This window comes from Pygocentrus nattereri, chromosome 28 (assembly GCF_015220715.1).
Source record: "Pygocentrus nattereri isolate fPygNat1 chromosome 28, fPygNat1.pri, whole genome shotgun sequence".
In the NCBI taxonomy this organism is placed as follows: Eukaryota; Metazoa; Chordata; class Actinopteri; order Characiformes; family Serrasalmidae; genus Pygocentrus; species Pygocentrus nattereri.
In genome coordinates, this window is record NC_051238.1 from 25,327,492 (window position 1) to 25,347,893 (window position 20,402).

At 41.8% G+C, this 20,402-nt stretch overlaps 2 protein-coding genes across 5 annotated transcripts in view; one reads left to right on the forward strand and one right to left on the reverse strand.

The window, feature by feature from the left end:
• pdzd4 (PDZ domain containing 4) overlaps nt 1-9,969 on the forward strand; it is a 25,893-nt gene extending 15,924 nt beyond the window's left edge. For both annotated transcript variants that reach the window (XM_017714752.2, XM_037535814.1), the window contains 5 exons: nt 1,523-1,613; nt 2,103-2,201; nt 2,284-2,346; nt 3,593-3,694; nt 5,315-9,969. In XM_017714752.2, coding sequence (XP_017570241.1) covers nt 1,523-1,613; nt 2,103-2,201; nt 2,284-2,346; nt 3,593-3,694; nt 5,315-7,270 — 2,311 coding nt within the window. In that variant the 3' untranslated portion in view covers nt 7,271-9,969. The remainder of the gene's footprint in view (nt 1-1,522; nt 1,614-2,102; nt 2,202-2,283; nt 2,347-3,592; nt 3,695-5,314) is intronic.
• Nucleotides 9,724-20,402, reverse strand: part of LOC108437580 (IQ motif and SEC7 domain-containing protein 2) — a 123,461-nt gene continuing 112,782 nt past the window's right edge. For all 3 annotated transcript variants that reach the window (XM_017714751.2, XM_017714749.2, XM_037535813.1), the window contains 4 exons: nt 19,638-19,799; nt 18,509-18,703; nt 14,956-15,005; nt 9,724-13,832 (listed from right to left, as the gene is read on the reverse strand). In XM_017714751.2, coding sequence (XP_017570240.1) covers nt 12,585-13,832; nt 14,956-15,005; nt 18,509-18,703; nt 19,638-19,799 — 1,655 coding nt within the window. In that variant the 3' untranslated portion in view covers nt 9,724-12,584. The remainder of the gene's footprint in view (nt 13,833-14,955; nt 15,006-18,508; nt 18,704-19,637; nt 19,800-20,402) is intronic.

Consider the following 20,402-nt stretch of genomic DNA (forward strand, 5'->3'; position numbering starts at 1 on the left):
GGTTCGATCCCCAGAGCCGACAGCACGTGACTGAGGTGTCCTTGAGCAAGACACCTAACCCCCAACTGGGTGCTGTGGATTGGGCTGCCCACCGCTCCAGGCAAGTGTGCTCACTGCCCCCTAGTGTGTGTGTGCTCAGTAGTGTGTATGTGGTGTTTCACTTCACGGATGGGTTAAATGCAGAGTTGAAATTTCCCCGTTGTGGGATTAATAAGGGTCTCTTAATCTTAAAAATCTATTCTGTAGGCCCTTTGGGATTTAGATTTTCTCAAAAGGGACAAATCTTAAAAAACTGTTTCCTAAATAAGGACAGTTGTATCTGATTATCATGTAAATACAGTACATATGTGTTCTTACATCTTTATGGTTCAATATTTTCGTTTGGAAATGAGACATTTTCAAACTGCATTTGCAAAATAACCTCACTATTGAAAGCCTGTATCCTACTGAGAGGTAATAAGCTCTTGTATTTGTTGTTGTTGGGGCACACTAACAAGTCAAACTTCATTCATAACAAAATTCATAACAAAAATTATTTGGATCTTTGTAATTGTACATGAACTACATTTAAGTTTTTTATTAATCTGCTAAGAAATCTATGACTGGACTAGGCCTTCTAGGTGAGCTGCTGTTGAGCATGTTTATAGATCAGAAAACATCCCCCCCAAATGTAGTTATTCAGCCAAGACATTAACTACAAGGCAAAGTCAGTAAACAAGTTCCAATATCAAGCCAAACAACACTACAAACTGGATGCCTAAATCATCACACACTTGCATCAAAACAGAACGATCTCACATGATTTGATGCTAATTGGTTGTCTAAAAAAACATCAGCAGCACAAACAAAAGTGAGACTTCAATGTGGCGGACATCACTGTTATTAGCTATGCAGCACAAATATATACAGTCTTATGCAAACGTTTTTAACACCCCCAGGTCAAACTGCATGTTCTGTTGATTTTCCAAGTGAAAATAAGGTATCAAACCCTCTACAGAGAACACACTTATATGTGGCACTTTTTGAATTTTAGTGCCCAATTTCTATGTATTAGCTGAGTTTAACATATTGAGAAAAACATTTTAAATAAAATATAAAATGTGCCTTAACTTGTGCACAGACCACATTTTTACAGCTTATTTCAATATGTTAATCTTCAACAAACTAATAGTACTTGTGTATTTTCATTTAGAAAATCAACAAAACATGTAATCTGACCAGCGGGCCCAAACTTTTGCATTTGAATATATGCCTCAGTTTCTTCGAGATTACTTCATTCAACACGGCTTGAGGCAAGCAGGCAGTGATTACAGTAAGCAGATTACATGACGCTAATTAGTAGATATAATTGGCTCATAGTAGCAGCGCAAAATATAAATCAAACTTTGGACATCAACTGTTTCTTGGGTGACAACTATGTTTGGGGTTAAGGCGTAAAACTGCAGAAGCTAGTAGAAAGCATAGGATATAGCAGCCTTCCCAGTGTAAGCTTCCTCTAAAAGTACAGGAAATCTCTTTATAGCTGCACTCTGGAGCATGACTGTGCTGATCTCAATGACTACCTTGATGTTGCTAACCACGAGGTGGATCGTCAAGAGGAGCTGGAATACGAGGTTTGGATCTCAACACATCACCACGATTTCTAACATTCAAGCAGCCTCACAAAACTCAGTTTAAACCAACTATTACACTAACGTCTCTTTGCATTACACATTAAGGCATGCATTGTGCTGTATTTGTACATGGCAGCATGTTTATCTAGCTCCTCTCTTGCATCTCACGCTATCTTATGCTCTTCCTGAAATGGAAACGAATAGTCGGATAGCACTTGCATTAAAGTTGGCTCTCGTCATAACTATACAACTCTACTTGCCTTACTTAGATAAAAGTGTCTGACAAAAAAAAGAAATATCAATGAAAATTTGCACCAGGAAAGCTCCAAATATGACACCACAGCTACCAAATATTCCATCATAACCCCCAACGTTCTATCAGCATGCGAGTTTTAATTGCTTCTTTAGAAGTCACTCTCACGCTGTGCTTGTCCGAGCCAGCGTTTTTGATCTGTATCCTGCCATGAGCTGCCTGTCCCTCTTTGTTAGGAAGTGGAGCTCTACAAGTCCAGTCAGCAGGACAAGCTGGGCTTGACCGTATGCTACCGCACTGATGATGAGGAGGACCAGGGGATATATGTAGGGGAGGTGAGTGAAGGGTGACTGAAATGCAAATTGTAGGCTTGTGATTATAACTTGACTGATCAGTGGGGCTGTTTCTTTCTCTTAGGTCAATCCCAACGGTATAGCGGCCAAAGATGGACGCATTAGAAAGGGAGACAGAATACTGCAGGTAGGTGCTAGAGTTTGTAAAAGTGAGATAATCCCTAAAACCACATTTCTATCATGAATTCTAATGATTTGCGGAAAACAAACACTAATGCGATCTTTAATATCAGAGCTCACAGTTGATGTCTTACTTTTTGTTTACTTATTTTAACCATCTATTGCACAATGTTGCCTCAGGGCAACAAACTCATTTTCCTCAATATACAATAAATGTATACATATTTAATGACAATGATAGAGTTATAAATAAAGGAGTCAATAAAAAGCATGTACTTGGTCATATTATCTCTTAGTGGGCACATTTAAATCAAAGTTTTAACATTCAGTATCAGTTTGTTTTGCTATTAGAATTTGCAGAAATGGTGTTGCCAAGAAGCAACGTTGCATGACAGTAGAGAGGATTTGGCCAGTGTCTCACCACTTCAGGGAACACGGCTCTATATCATTTCTTTGTCGTACAATGTCGCCTCAAGGCAACATACTCAAAAAATCAAGGACCATTTTATACAAAAGAGTGAATTGAATTTTTTTTAATTGCTCTCATAGTTAATGCTCAAAGCTCCAAAATGACGCACACATGCAGCGCATCTGCAGAACTTCTCCAGCTCCTCTGGATCAATTGATCTCCTCATGCTGTTGAACTTTCTTAGCACAATGGGTTGGTACCCTGTGTCTGGAGCTTTGAGTTACACTGGCTAAAAGAAAAATCATAACTTTGCATTCGCTATTTGCTATTCGTTATATTAAACTATAAAAAAAGCATGAAAAATACTGATTCTGATGGTGTTTTTTCTCATGTAGCAGTGTGGATGGAAATGGAAATGAACATTTATATATATATTGATTTCATGGCCATAATCAATAATTATCAATAAGTAGTCCTAGACCTACATGAAACTAGTCATAAGATAAAGTGCTGAGCATGATGGGCTTCATCAACTTGGAAACACCCGTCCACACTGTACAACCATATATCCCTCACTTGGATAAAAGTGTCTGCCAAATAAGCAAATATAAATGAAAATTTCTAATTTAAAATCAAATATGATACCACAGCTACCAATTATTCCATCAAAACTCCCTACATACTGACAGCATGTCAGTTTTAACTGCTTTGACATTAAACATGACATTGCTGTTACTTCAGTGTACATAACCTGAACTGTCAGCTAGACTGGTTGTTATTTTGGGAACAAAGCTGTTCAGTAACTCGCGTCGTGATAAAACGCTGCCCTTCCCATGTTTCCCAGATAAATGGAGTGGATGTCCAGAACAGGGAGGAGGCAGTGGCTATTCTTACCAGAGAAGACAGCATCAACTTCTCACTGCTACTGGCCAGACCGGAGATAGAGGTAAACACAAAATCCCGAGATTAGGTTTACAATAGATATTTTGTTTAGATGAACTACACACATGCACACAAGCTTTCAAAGGCCCATGCACAGCTAATACATCTACTCCATCCCCAGTGACAAGAGATCCCAAAATTAATGGCTTGTTTTGCTGATGGAAGGGAAATGGAACACTCGCATCAGTCATGGCTGAATCATGTGATCACTCTTAGTGATGCCCGTCAAGGATTTGCGGCAGTTCCATTAACGCTATTCCACGAGGAGGAAATGAAGGAAATCAGAGAGAGAGGGGGAAAAGCGGGTTTAGAAAACACACTAGAGAGAGCTCCATTAAAAACACATGAGAAGAGTACAGACAGGGAGAGGAGGAAAGATTGATAGAGAGCATGCAATGGTAGGACACAGTAAAGGAGAGAACTGGGAATTTATTCTCAGTCAGCCTTTTTCTGCAGTTTCAAGGGCACAAACGAGCATTCCAAGCGTTACATTTTTAACACAGGAACATTTCTTTAAAATATGGTGTCATTGGGAACGGAAGGTGGTATAAACGGCGCTGTATCACTAGTATATTTCAGGATATACTCATTTTAAAGGATTGATCATGCACATAAGACTAACATGCTTCTCACTCTAAAAGCAAATGATTACCACATTGTATAAAGGAAAGTGGGTGTTACCTTTACCTTTAGGCCATAATAGAAAAGCTATTGCTCAAGACAAAACTACATATGCTAGCAGCTCAATGGGACATCAACGAAACAGGCATTAACCATGAACATAGCTGTAGCCTAATGAATAAAACAGAGATCTCATTTGAGGCAGAGTGCTACATTAACAAGATCTGACCAAGAGAAGAGCAATCCTGTACCTCCCCTCTTGTATCATCTTCACTGAGACAAAAGAACAAGTGATTAATGACGTGGTGGAGGGTGTAATGTAGGGAGCTGCCATTTCTGGAGAGGAACAGGGCAGAGAGAGAGAGAGAGGAAAGGGAGACAGCGAGAAAGAGAGGGGAACAGAAGAAGAGGGAAGGGCACTGAGATTACAGGCTTACTAAATCAAGAGGAGGTGAGGAGTAAGACAGAGAAAGGGCTTAAGACATGCCTCAACCAGATAGTGAAGATAATCAATGCCTCCTTCCATGTAATTTGGAGAACTATTCGGGTGATATTGCAATCGATTTCCAGCTTAACAACCTCTGGCAGAAGTGCTCAGTGGATATAATTCAACCAAATCAAGACACCCATGTATCAGCCACGACATGCAGGGTCATGAACGCACAGACGCTACTGCCTGACATGAAGATTGTGTGCAGTAAACACATTTTGAAGAGATGATATATGACAAAAGGTAATCTTACCCATTTAAAGCATTTAATATACAATTTGTGTATATTTTGCAGTCTTCAGAGGGTCTCACTCACAATATCTGTAGCACAGCATATTTACATTGCCATCTAGTGTTAAAGTGTGTTAGTGCATGCACTCACTCAAAGAGCTTAAGTAATATTGATGAAATCACATCTGTTGCCTGGTAACTGTCTTCTAATAAGTGCTCTTTTTCTCTCCCACATCAAAATAATAATCCGTCCTCCTGTGAAATGAACAAAAAAACCATAAGACGGATGTTCAAATGGACCCCGAGGACCTGGATTGTGACTTACCAGTTGGCATGAGTGTGGACAGTCTTAACACCTCTCACTTGCCCAGTCTGTACCGTCTTCAGCAGCAAAGAGTCCAAACAGGGGTTCTTGAGAACCCGTTACACCGGGAGACACCCAGGCTTAGCCTGGTCACCCTCAATAATAGTCAGGAGCTTGACAGTGGTGTGGGCCGCACGGATGAGAGCACCAAGAATGAAGAATCTTCTGAGCATGACATTCTTCTGGGCGATGAGCAGACCAGCGCTTCCAACACCAACACCACGAACACACCACATAGCCTTCGCAAGTTCAGACCTGGTAGGAGCAGTGGGGGAGATACACCATCCCCGCTGCTCCACATCAAAGAGCTACATCTCAGCGTGGACTCTCTGGACTGTGGGGGTGCAGGGGCTGGATACTTACATGACCCAATGAGCGCCATGATGATGCCTGGCTTGACCGAGGAGGAGTGCGAGAGGTACCGGGAGTTGCTGGAGATTAAGTGTCGCTATGAAAGAAATTTGAAGAACAGCAAAATTGGACCAAAAGTTGAGGAAACAGAGAAGAGGGATGGAGAAGCAGTGGAGGAGGATGGAGAAAAAGAAGTGGGTCTGGATGAGAACTGCAACGAGAGCTTGACTCCCCATGAGATGGCTCTCTTGGAGGAAGAGCTGCGGCACCTTGAGTTTAAGTGCCGGAACATTCTGCGGGCACAAAAGATGCAACAGCTGAGAGAACGCTGCTTGAAAGCATGGCTGTTGGAGGAGGAGGCTTCAGGGAGAGGCTCCGCTGACCTGCAGGTGTCCCCACTCCATGAGCTCTCTGATATCAAAGAACTCCCAGAGAGAGAGCGATCAGACAAGGACAGCAGCAGCGCTTACAACACTGGGGGGGAAAGCTGCAGAAGCACACCCTTGGTGAGTGACAACATCTCTCCTGTGACTCAGATGGAAGAGTCTGGTTCTCCTCTGCAAGGAAGGCACAGAGACCGACCCAGCTGGAGTGAGAGGGGACGCGCCAGTTTCAATTCCTCCTACTCACCCAGCAGCTACAAGAAGTTCCAGATGAACCCTAACATCAACCCAAAGTTCCGTTCTCTGTCTCGGGAAGGTACTGCTCGTCCATTGGCAGATAGTGGAGCACAGGGCAGAAGCTCGAGAGCCAACAGTATCCATGAAAGAGCTGGAGGCCGGAGTGCTGATTCAAGCCCATACTTCACCCGACGCCACCACTCTAACCGACCTCCGCCTGAACGCTACCAAAGCTGTATGCAGCTGGGGTCCTCCTTCTCCGAGACTACCATAGAGCGAACTGTCGAAGGGGAAAGTGAGGCACCCGTGGGCAGTAGTGGTCGGGTAAGCCCCATGAGCTTAGGGAGCAGCACCCTCGGCCCAGTGCTTCATTCCAGCCCAGCCAAACACTCCCTGGATTTGCCTTTGCCTCTTCCCCCTGCCTCCCCACGCATGGAGTGGAAGGTGAAGATCCGCAGCGACGGTACCCGCTATGTGGCGAAACGTCCTGTCCGTGACCGCTTGTTGAAGGCCCGGGCTATGAAGATCCGTGAGGAGCGCAGCGGCATGACCACTGATGATGATGCGGTGAGTGAAATGAAAATGGGCCGGTACTGGAGCAAAGAAGAGCGCAAACAGCAGCTGCTAAGGGCCCGTGAACAACGCAGACGTCGCGAGTTTATGATGCAGTGCCGGCTTGATTATCTCCGTGATCGGGGCCAGGATTCAGGGAGGGAAGGTCAGCAGGAATCAGGCCAGGCTCCAGGCTCAATTCTGGAGCTGAGTCAGAAGAAGAGCTCAAAAAAGCGCAACCGTCGCATCTTGGACAACTGGATCACCATCCAAGAGTTGCTAGCCCATGGATCACGCTCTCCAGATGGGACCAGGGTATACAACCCTCTTCTCTCTGTCACTACAGTATGAGAGATGAAGGCACAGAGGAAGTAGAAGGAACAAGTGAACAATGAGAGGATGAGTGAACGAAGATGATCATTTTTAGCCCTTAAAAAGCTCTAAATATCCATAGCACATCATTATTACATTTATGACTTTCATTACCAAAATTTAGATGGAACTTGAAGCACAATGTCCCATTACTGAAGCAAAAACCGTGCAAACTGAATACACAGGCAGAACTAACACTCAATGCATTCAACATTTCATACACATTGTCAAAAGCAAACTGCAAAGACAAAGTAAGCTCTGCTATGACAAATATGTCTGATAGGCTCTAATAGAATGGTAATATAATAGAAAAACTGCTGAAAGGCGTAAAAGCACACACAGCAAATCCTAAAAGCATCTTTGAAGACAAAGTTTGAATGTGCTCCATGCTTCATATTTTGACTTGGACAACTGACATGACATTACACTGCATTCCTATTAACATAAATGCAGAATGTTGTCATGATCAACACAATGCTAATACAATCAAGATATCGCTTAATTTTTAGCACAGTTCCCCAATATGGCACAGAATTAATTGTATGCCATTTCTTCTGAGAAAGAAACGACATACATGGTGCTGTTCTATGATGGTTTTCTTACCTGCATTATATTTGTTTACTGTGGCTCAGTCTGACAAAAACCTGTACACTACAAGCTAAGACACGGAATCACCTCCTGAAGGGACGACCATTCTGTGCCCACTCTCAAGTAGTGTTATTGTGCATAGAGCCATGTCGCCTAATGCATAAAGTAAATCCTATCACCAGCAGCAAATTGAAGTATGAACATGAAAATGTACTGGACTGGCAGAGGGATGCCTACAGGTCATCTGTAAAACAGACCTTTTAGTGCTATATCTCTTCAGCATTCTTCATGGTGCTAAAGATGACAGAAGAATACAACTTTAAAGGAAAACAGACACGTATTTGGCAAACATGTAATGGATGAATAAATAACTCGAATTTGTAAATGAATGTGAGTCAACAGAAAGAATAACAGTGTTACTGACTGTTCCGACTGCTCTTATTCTAACCGCCCCATGCTTACCGGTGACTTTTCCAACTTTTGGACACACTTTTTGCATGATTTTAACAGCAAGAGCTATCACATATTAACAGAAATATTCTATGGATTATATGGTTGTATATCCAATGCTCAGTATACGATGTATGTGATCAGATTTCTGCTGTCTTTCGTTGCTATTAATTTGTTGGTGTGTTAGTCATAAAGTAGAGTTCTATGGTTATATTGTTATAACTGTTGACACTTGTTGATTGATATCAGTGGTCCTATTTACACAAGACATACCATGCATTAGACCTTAAGTGGGAAGTTCAATGTACTGTTGAAATGGACATTTTAGGGAAATAAAACCATTTTGTATGCTTAGTATAAACCAACTTGTCACTCCAATGGTTCTTCTTCTCACGTCAAATTTTGCATATAAGGCAACAGAAGACACACTTGGCATTTAATCACAGCAGCTTGTGATTAAGCATGAAAAGAAGAGCCTTTCCAACAGCAAGAACATATTTTATAGAATAAGAGCAATAAATAATCACATATAATTTCTCTGAATTAGGTTTTCATTGAAACCTCATACATATATACAAATAAAACTTCATACAATTTCATTTCTTTAAATATAGTTACTGCTCTGACACACACATACTGATACAACTTTACAGTTACATTTTATTCCCCTGGCCCTAAAGTGTAAACAATAGCTCGTCTCCCCTGCACCCAGCCAGTTATAGACACTTATAACACAGCCCATTCCAGAGTAAATACAGAGTATTTATATTAGCTAATATGTACATTCAGGTTTATACAGCGTCATTCAGTTAAGTGCAGTAGAACATGCAACACGTGGCACAGTGGCGCAAGACATCAGCATAGCCAATCAGGAGTAAGGATGCACACTTTCCAAAACTGCTAAAACTACGTTGATAGGTCTGTTAGTCCTCTGTCCAGGCAAATTGTTTTTAGAGCTCTGCATCCTTCAGGCCTCATAACACTTAATGCAAGCACAAGAGTGAAGCTTTAGAGTCTGAGAAAGCAAACAAGCTCATTAGAGGACAAAGAGAGAGAGGAGGTGCATTCTGGAGTTGTGCTCTAAATTTAGCTCATGTGATAATGCCAAAATTGATGTTCCTTCCTTCAACGAACAAAGTACACACTCTGTTGAACTTCTGCTCTTAAACAGCCCTATAAAAGTCTAACTGTACTCTGGATTAAACAAATCAGTCTGACTGCAGATACCATACGTCAGCTTGTGAATATGAGAAAAACCCATTTATCCTAAGGTGTAATTAATCCTGTTGTTTTAAATGTTTCTTATAAAAAAAGATGAGTGTGTCTAGATGGAGATGGAAGTAGTGGTGAGAAGTGGGGGTTGTACTGTACTGTACAGAAGTCAAAGACTGCCCTCCTTTTATTTGCATTGCTGTCAAATGGCCTTTAAATACATGTTTGTTCAGTTTTTTTTTAAGTTTCCACTCTTTGCCTTTATTACATTTTTTTAAAAAAACTGGTTGCATATCATCTCTGTCCAGTGAAAACCATGTATCTCCATTTTTTTGTGATTTTTACTTTTCTGCATCATTTGAGCTCTGCTGTCTTTTACATTGTGTGATGATTTCATGATGATTGAACTAATAGAAACACTCCAAAACTGCTTAGAATAAAAACTTTTCCCATTAACTTACATTGTAAAGGAGGTTTTAGCCTTCTACTGTAAAGTTACTATTTTGGAGATCCTTTTTTTTGTTGGACAGAGATGATATTCTGATGTCAAGGTCTGGGGGTTAGGGTTAGGCTGCTAGTGCTTTATGAACACTAGCAGCATGTTTGGTTTATGAATGTACTTTTTTATCTACTGGCTTTTCTCAGTAAAGACTTCTTTCAGACCCATAGCACTGAGTTGTCTTCACAGTAGGATGGAGAGAAGCACCTGTGGAGCTTCTCAGATCTGACACAAGAATGGAGCTTGATTTTCTCCTTTCTCTCAAAGATGAAAGCTTTCAGTGGTGTTTATCTGATGGTGACAGTTTTGGTGGTCTTGCTTAGTTGTTAGGAGACCCACGTTGACAATATCTTTTTTTTACCCTCTTATATTCCTTCTACTTGTCGTATGCAAGTGGATCATTTTATATCTATTCTCCTCAGAAATATCTCATGAAATATGAATAACTTGTACTTGTAATAGTCGTTTTTGCCTGAAAATGAAATAAATGAAGGGTGGTCTCTGACTTTTGAACAGTACTGTTTGTGAGTGTGTATGTGGACATTTGGGGAGGGACATAATCTTGTATCGAGGCACTGTGCTGATTTTTTGTGTGCAAAACCCACAAAAACTTTAGCAGAAAAGTAAAAGCATCATACAAAAAGATTTCACTGACAACCTCCAAGTGCGACATGTATAAGCATGTGTGCACGCACGTGCCGGTCATATTAGCATGCTTTCATATAGAAACAGGAGGGCACAGATATGCAGCTCGATGGAATTTCACATTCTTAAAAAGAGTGACTTGCTCAAGTAAGAGTGTATGGCTTCTGGCAATGAGTTTGGTGTGAAATACATAGTTCCATTTTTTTCAAGCTTACTGCAAAACAAGTTCCTGAAGTAGGTAGGCCAGTTAAAAGATCTCAAAAGTTCTCTGTTTTTACACATGAAATCACGCCGTGTTAATTTGAAAAAAAAAAAAAAAAAAAAGCTCTTAGAAAACAAACCGGCACAGAAACGATATCCACTCAGATTAGTAGTAACTGTTACACCAAAAATATCAAGGATAATATCAGTAGTATTTGACATCATAATAGTTATAACGAAAATAAAAGACATTTAAACCATACCATGACTCGTACTGTACAATCAATGTTCGAGAGAATGTCAGTATCGATTTATGTTTGTGATGCAGTTTATGCAACTGTACTCTGCAACTTTACAAGAAAAAGTCAATGCCTATACAATAAACTCTGCAAGATTTAAATTAAACTCCTCTATAAACCTCTTGAGTATGTCCCTTTACTCATGGTGTAGTTCAGGTTAAATACAAAGGCGCTGCACACTTGCAAGCACCAATGCACCTTGACCGATCCTTAAACCTTACATTGGGCACTAAGGCTGTATGTTGACAAATACAAGTAATTAGCTGGTCAGCTGAACTTGTTTGAGCATTTAATGTTCAAAATAGAGTCAACGGATGAATAATAAAGGATGTATCTATTAAAACAGAACTAATAGATTTATCAACATAATTTGACTAATAAAACATAATTTATTATTCATTTAATTTAGAATGAGAAAAATATATTTTGTGTTCTGTTCACTATATTGTTTTCAAGCTCAAAAAAGGCAGAACTTTTTTTCAAATTGTAGATATGAATCCATTACATCTCCAAAAAACAAACAAACTGAGGCCTCCATATAATTAAACATTTTAATTTGTTAATGGCTGGCTTATTGCAGATTTGACACTACATCTTTAATATGGTGCTCTATTCTCAAAGGATTTCCCTTTCTGAAATGTTAGACCCCCATATTGGAATGATGCCTCCTGAATGGCTCTCTCCTGTGGTTTCCTTCCACTAAAAAAGTCTTATTACAATACAAAAAAAAGAGAAGAGGGGTGCGGTACAGTTCAAAGTGCATGACTGGCTCTTTTAAAGCTGTAGTCCCAACGTTGAGAGCCACTTGTATGGAGGAATGTGACAAAATAGCCTGGACCTGGAATGATTGTCAATAGAGAAAAAATTAAAATCTCAAAAATGGAGCGAATAGGATTTCACTGAAATCTCAGTTCTACTGAAGTTCAAGCTTTTTGTTTTTTTAAACCTCTGCTCCTCGTACAAGTTCTGCTCTCCTGTCCTCAGCCCAGCTAAAGAGCAGGGAAGCAGTTCGACAGCACACACTTGATCTGTAGTGGTGGAAGTGGATCCGCTAAATTTGCGAGTCTTTGTCTCATACTTCATAGTTTGGCACCAACCTGTCACAATAGCCAACTTTGGCAACACCTTGCTTCTAGTCAGCTCATACTAGAACACCAAGCTCTGCCTTCAAATCCAACCTCTTCCATTTGCATTGATGAACTTTGATTTCAGAACGTATGAGTACTGGTATGAATCAACAATGGTGTATGCGCTTAGCATCCTGGATATAGACTACCCCTGCATTGCCATCAGCTCTACACATGAGGAAAGCGAATGTGGAAGTAGCAGAGTCGGAGCATGGTGTGCTTCCGCTTGCGTGGGCCTCGGCCCCTTTGACCCCTCCGAGGCCTTCTGGCCCTTACACCACTGTGCTGATGCGGTTGACGGGCTTGGATTTCGAGCTGCCGGCCGTGCTGGTGTTGGCCCCGCCCCCTGCGCCTCCTCCCCCTCCTCCTACCGTCCCGGGCCCCTGGCCGCCCACCTGTGGGGGTCCGGGGGCTGGGTGTGGGGGTGGAGGCAGCAGCGGCGAGAGCGGCGTGAGCGGTGTAAGAGGGGTGAGGGGGGAGGTAGGCGGGGGTAAAGGCGAGTGCGGCGGCGGCGGCGGGATGGAGGACAGGGGCGGGTAGTGCAGAGGGCCGTAGTGGGCGGTGACCTGCGGTATGTGGCGGGCTGTGATGGATGAAGGCGCCTGAGGGGGCGGGGCAAAGATGAAGTGGTGGGGCTGTTGGTGGTGGGCTGGGTGGTGCAGCAGCGGGTGGGCGTGTATGGGATGACTGTGGATATGAGACTGAACGTGGGAGTGGCCGTGAGGATGCGGGTGAGGCTGCGAGTGGGACAGAGTGAGTGGAAGCTTGCCGGTAGGGCCGGGAACGCGAATTGGGTTGGGATGGGGGTGGTAGAAGCTGAAGGATGGGGCCACGGGAGAGTGGGGCGAGTGAGGGGACAGAGGTGGAGGGGTAGAGCCCATGCTCGAATGGCGGCCCTGGGACAGTTGCTGGGAGAGCTGGGCGTGTGAGGGAGCGGGCAGGCCGCGGCGGGGCAGGGAGCCACGCTGAAGGGTGTGAAGATGCACGGGGGGCGGGTGGACGGCGGCTAAAGGCTGCATTTGGTAGCGGTGGTGGTGGTGGTGGTACGGAGGTGGAGGCTGGCCAACGCTGTGCCCAGTGTTGTTGTGACAATACTGGGCGTGCAGTGCCTGGATCTTGGATGGCCCTCCATCCGACTGGCTGAGGGCAGACGGGGAGGGTGGTGGTGGACCCCCAGTCGTAGGAGGGGGCACGGGGGCTGGGTAGTGTGGCCCTGGGGGGATGAGGGGTGCGGGAGGCTGCTTGGCTCGCTTGCTGCCAAACAAGGAGCCCAGGAAGGAACCGGAGCTGCTCCCTCCAGAGCCGCTCCCCGTCCCCCCACCGCCGCTGCCAGGGAGCTGCCCCGCCCCAACCCCCACGCTCCCCGACACGTTGTGGTACTGCCCCGGCCCACCCCCCACCCCTACACCGGGGCTCAGGATGGGGCGGTGAGGCCGGTAATCTTCCAACCCGTAGCAGCCAGGAAGAGCGCCCCCCATGGGCAGACGCTGGTGAGGCCGCGGACTGTTAATGATGGAGCCCTGAACAGACAGGAGGCAGACCAGAAAGAAATGGTCACTGAACTGCAATTGTGTTTTAAAGGGGTAGATGAGGATGAATGGGATAAAGACATGCAGACATGCTTCCACTGCCGTTCAAAAGTTTTCAATAAAACAAAAACAATTTTGCAAATGTAAGGAATTTTAGATGCGTGCAGAACGATGAACACAGATTATCACTGAGCTCAACGGAGAAGACTGTGTTTAGAATAGGGCTGGCCTGACTAAGTATTAGTCTGTAACACTGGTGTTTGATGCTCTAGTATTCAGAAGATTCATCTCTTTTGAACATCAGATCAGCTACGACTGAGCTCAACTGGGTAGCTGGGCCTCAACCTGACCATTAATGCACTGTTGCCGCCTACTGGATATTCTTTGAACTGCAGTAACAAACATACATACAATTATACTAAATTACATGGCATATATATTAGTTTTTAAGGGTGATTTTGAGCATGACTATTCACTGGGAAATAAAGTGTATTAAAGCCCATAATTTAATAGTTTAGGCCAGTCATAATTTAAATTGAGATGTTTTTGAAAAGTGATGATCAAAGCTTGAGGCAGGTAATTTCACAAGAAATCACAACTAGATAATTACAGTACATTATTTATAATTTAATCTTGTTTGTCCCAGAAAACTTACAATATTGAGTAAAACATCTAAAAAGCCTTCTGGTATCTAGTTTACAATATTTCAATCAATATGATAAATTATTTCAAACTTTTGAAGGACAGTGTACAAACTGAATGTACCCCTTTTTCAGACAGCAAAACAACAAGCAATAATAATAATAATAATAATAATAATAATAATAAATTAATAAATTAAAGCCTCAGCGGCCTAAAAAGTCAATGTAGCTGGAAGTTCTTTGTTCCACACGCAGCAGACACCGTAAGGCCAGATCTGTGTTTGTTCAGGCACAGAAAGCAGCTCTGCTGCCTGGCAACACTGACGGAAATATGACTTCACAGCAGGACGGACACAAATTTAGAGAGGGCAGAGTGATGAGGCATGCAGGCGGAGTGTGTGACAATGGACAACACAGGATTGTTCCATCTGAACGTAGTAACAGGGGTGAAAAGGGCCCCATCCACAACTTACTTCGATGGTACTATCCAAAGAGCCGACGCTGTTTCTGCGACCACGCTTCCCTGCACCCAACCAAGCACAGGCAAAATTCATAAAGAGTCTACTAATCAAAAATCAAATGCACATAAGCGTACCAACACTAAAAGATGACCCTCATCAATATTGATTCCTCGTTCTGGAATAAAAGGGAACCTTCTTTTGGACTGCATGGTGACAGAGGTTCCACATAGACGTCTCCTGGAGCTACTCTGAGCTTTAGAGCATTATGGAGAGCTGTTTAGTAAAGTGTGCACTCTCAAAGCAGCTGTGTTAAAAACAGAGGTGGGCAGTAACTCATCACACTTACACAGTTACACCTGAGTATGTTTAATATACTTAATTCCACTATAGTTCTGTGCAAAAGTCTGAAAATGAACTAAACAGTCAGTATGTTTTGCCTTGAAAACACTGACATTAGAATACACACAAATAAACATAAATACAGTCAAATGTAAATAGCTAGGTTGGAAGAATACAGTTAGAAGATCATTTTAATCTACATTTTAATTAATTGTGTTTTGCTGGTGACAGCATCTGCACTGCTATACGACTGGTCATGTCTCTCACTCTGCAGACTTAGTATTTTATTTGGGAACAAGTTTACACTGAAAAGAGAAGCATTACGCTGTAGTTGTATAGATTATGTTATTCATAACTCTACAGCATATTCATAACTATATAGTATTCATAACTTTACAGTGATGGTGACAGGAACCAGTGGTAATGATGTCTACAACACAAATATAGCCATATAATTCACCACCTAACGTACATATGTCTCCACAGTTTTTATATGATGTTGATGATGGTAATATCATCCTATACACTCACCGGCCACTTTATTAGGTACTTGCTAGTAAAAGGCTGGACCCCCTTTTGCCTTCAGACCTGTCTTAATTATTTGTGGCAGACTTTCAACAAGGTGTTGGAAACGTTCCTCAGAGATTCTGGTTGATTATTTGAGTTCCTGTTGTCTTTCTATCATCTGGAACCAGTCTGCCCGTTCTCCTCTGACCTCTCACACCAACAAGGCATTTTCGTCCACACAACTGACCGCTCACTGGATGTTTCCTCTTTTCGGACCGTTCTCTGTAAACCCTAGAGATGGTTGAGTGTGAAAATCCCAGTAGATCAGCAGTTTCTGAAATACTCAGACCAGCCCGTCTGGCACCAACAACCACGCCACGTTCAAAGTCCCTTAAATCCCCTTTCTCCCCCGTTCTGATGCTCGGTCTGCACTTCAGCAAGTTGTCTTGACCACCTCTACATGCCTAAATGCAGTGAGCTGCGGCCGTGTGATTGGCTGATTAGCTATTTGTGTTAACAAGAAATTGAACATTTGTACCTAATAAAGTGGCCGGTGAGTGTATATCATCCTGCATGTCCCTCCACACCATGAATGGATTGCAAAAAAATATATGTTTTATGCCTAAAGGTCTAAAAACTGTAGCAAAACAGTGTCTTAGGCAGCACGTCAGCAGTTGCTTAGCAGCGTTTTCATAACCATTTCATGTAATAACTGTGAGGGAGCTTTTAGAGGCATTAAACACAGGTTCTCAGCCACCTCTGACCACCTCAGTAAGGGTGTCTAGAACAGAGCACTCATACTTTTTTATTACCACTGCTACTTTTTAGTACTTCTACTCTTTTTTTGGAAATGTGTTATTTTATAAGACTAATAATATATTACAGGTTTAGGTTATTCCACTCACTCACATGCAGGGTGTTATTTTTCAACACTATGAAGTTAACTTTGTGCCAAAAACTAAAATTAAACTAAAATTAAAAACTAAAAAACTAAAATACTAAAAAACTAAAATACTGAGGTCCTTTACTATTTTTTTTACATTTTATCTAGTTTCCATCATTCCTTTCTACATGTGGGTTTTGTAAACATGATCCTTTGCTTCTAGAATCTTTCCTTTGCTTCTGCAGTCTTTAGTTTGTTGACTTTTGGTATATTTTAGAAGAAAACAGCCTTTACTGTCTATTGATTCACTGCTTTGGAGTGACAGGGCCCCTGATCATTAGCCACGCCCACAAGTCTCCAACATGACGGAATAAATGTGCCAGTGAGCTATCTTATTCAACCCCATCAAGTTGAGAGTAACTATTTTAACAATTATTAACAGTAATCATTAATAATCAATTAACAATACTTCCATATACATACAGTTTACATTCTTTATTGACTGAATGCGGCAGAAATGTAACAGATGTTTCTAAATATGCAACAACTCATCACATTAAAACCAGAAGAAAATATTTTCTCATCTACTTGCAAATACAATAGATACTGACTGAACGTTCAGAATCTCAATCTGAATCTGAATTTCTCTTTTTGTTTCGATGAGCTACAAGAGCACTTTACAATTCACAGATGACCAGCAATAAAAACCTTGTGATTTTACATGAATTATTTCTCACTTAATACATTAAAAATGGATAAGTAGTTAATATAAAAGTACAAAAAGTATGTTCTTAATGTTTTAATTAACACCTTGTGGTTGAGTGTACAGCCCTGTACACTGTCAGAGCTCACAGTCATCACTTCTATCTTTACTTCCTGCAACACTTACTCGGTGCACTTTTCTCATCCTAATTCTCACTTCAATAAACAGTCTAACAATCACACACCTTCTCAGACTCCTCACAGCTCAACGCAAGATGCCAGGTCCCAAGTGTACCACTAGAGGGTAGTGCAAAGCACACTTCCACTCTGCTGCACCAAAAAACCTCTCAGTAATGGGGCAACACTAACAGACTGGCTACCTGCCCTGCCTAGTATACAGCAAACCTTATTGATTAGTATGTGTTCGTCATCTGCTCTTCTCATTTTCTCATTTTATTACATCCTAAACATTCAAAGACACTGTGGATGTTTATATATAGTCATAGGCTAAAGTTTGCAGACCAGAGAACAAAGTGCACAATTTCTATTAATATTAGAGTTTAACATAGTGGAAAAAACTAAATATAAAACACGCCCCAACTCTTACACAGGCCATATTTGTAATGTTTTTCCCCAATAGGTTAAATTCAGTGAAGAAACAGTACATGCTTTCTGTACAGGATATGAACTTATTTTCACTTGAAATGCTTGAAATGTGTGTGTGTAATTGTGGTAACACTGTACCTGAACATTGCTACATGACACTGACATTGCCAGGCCATAAACATGTCATGACAGATGTAATAGGCTGTCATGACTTGTCTCTCCATAACAACATTTGTTACTGAACAAGGCTTGTCAGGACAAATCATGACAGCACGTAATCCATGACCTGTTTATGACACGGCAAAAAGCTGTGACATCAACAGGTCATGGAAATCTCACTGAGACATTGTATCTGTTATATGTTTTAGACATTAGAGGTCTCCCAGTGAGGCCTGACAGGCTATCGCGTTTCATGTGTTGGGCTCGGGTATTTCCTTTTGAGTGATTTGTCTATGTATTAGACTTGGTTTTATTGAACATGTATGCCTGTGAAAATTTTACATTATGTGCATGCTTTTTTTTTTTTACCTGTCTCTGAAAGGTCTCTGAGAGATGAGCTGAGCGCTGTCCGTTTAAGCCCCTCCCCTGTGGCATACGTGTCATCCAGGCTGGTTCTGCTCAGAGTTCCATTCACTGCCTCACTCTTCATACCATCCACACCACCACTAACATCTCCACCTATCATACCAGGACGCATCACACCTTTCTGCTTCTCCAGCTCCGCTACAGAGAGAGAGAGAGAGAGAGAGAGAGAGAGAGAGAGAGAGAGAGAGAGAGAGAGACAGAGACAGACAGAGAGAGAGAGAGAGACAGACAGAGAGAGAGAGACAGACAGAGAGAGAGAGAGAGACAGACAGAGATATTGTAAATCTTTTTTTTCCCCAACATTATTATGACATTATTATTATGATAAGCTGCTGTACATTCATGCACGCATGCAATTCCACATTTTCACCAGAGAGGTCTCTGAATCCCCAAAACCTACTTAGTGCACATTTTCTCAGTGCTCTGACAACAGTTGCAAATTATAACAGCAATAAAGAGAGAGAGAGAGAGAGAGAGAGAGAGAGAGACAGAGAGAAAGATAAAACAAAGAGAGAAATAAGACAAAGATAAAGAGAGACTGAGTGATTAAGTGAGAAGAACAGAGGGAGAGAAAAGAGAAGAAATAAGGAATGAAAGAGTGAGAAAGACAGATATATAGAGAAACAGCAAAGTAGCTTAAGAGCATGAGAGACAGAAAGAGAGTGATACTAGGGGAAAATGCGAGAATGAGAGAGATAAAATTGCTACTGACAGATCCTATGCATATAATCAGTCAACACTGCTGCCTTCTATTCCTTTGTTATTCACAGCTGCTTGGCTGGTAAATGCAAATGTAAAACATCTACTTTGCTTGTACTGTAAAAGCAGCACACTGGAGTTTAGAGACATGAGAAAGTCAGAGGAGTAAAGTGAGAGAGTAAAAGAAACTCTGAACACTCAGCCTCATTATAAGACCTGGCACAGACAACAAGGAGCATTAATATCAAGTGCAAATGAGCTTTGCTTGCTTTTCTGCAGTGAATGTTAAACAGAGGTTCTAAGCAAAAATGATAAAGAGCGCTTTGATCTTTGATCTAGCTGTGTGTGCAGAAGAGGAGAAGCGAACACTCACACTCCACACGGTATTTCTCCATCTCCTGCACCTCAGCAATGCTCTCTCTCAGATCACTGACGAAGCGAGTGCGGTCCTGCTGACTCGGAGCTGTGAAGACGATCAGGACCTTGCGCTCGCCTCCAGGGATCGCTGAGGTTAACCGGATACCATGAGGGTAATCTGAGGTGGGGGGGGGAGATGGACAGAGAAAAAAGTGAAAGGTGATAAATCATGTTCTGCAGAGCGGTGCTCCTGTAGATGTATTTGATGAGGGTATGATTTATGATTATAAATACATTCTTCATTGGAAAGAAACAGAACTGCACTCAAATTGTTGGACTGAGGTTCTGTAATATAATTTGAAGGAATATGAATAGTTAGTTGGGTTGAAGTATCTGTTTAATTTTACCAAACATCACAGCGAGGAGTACATCTTAGCATTATGCAACACTCAATAACAATAACAACACACACAGCTAAGTCTACAGTGTTCATTATTCATCTTATTTTACTCATCTTTTCTTTTCACTTTCTTTTTACTCTTATTTGATTTTTTAAAACTTACTGATAGTCATAGTTTTAGTCTTTTGATAAGGATGTTCTTTAAAATGTACTGCATAATGAGTGAATGAGTGATTAAACCCAGTGTTGGAAATTGATCACACACGACCACTAGCTTGCTGCTATCATAATAACTAATGCTAAAATATAAAAACCCATTTAGTTTTCTGGCAGTGACGGGTATTGCTCTGGACACCATGTACGTCTGTGATTAGATCATTT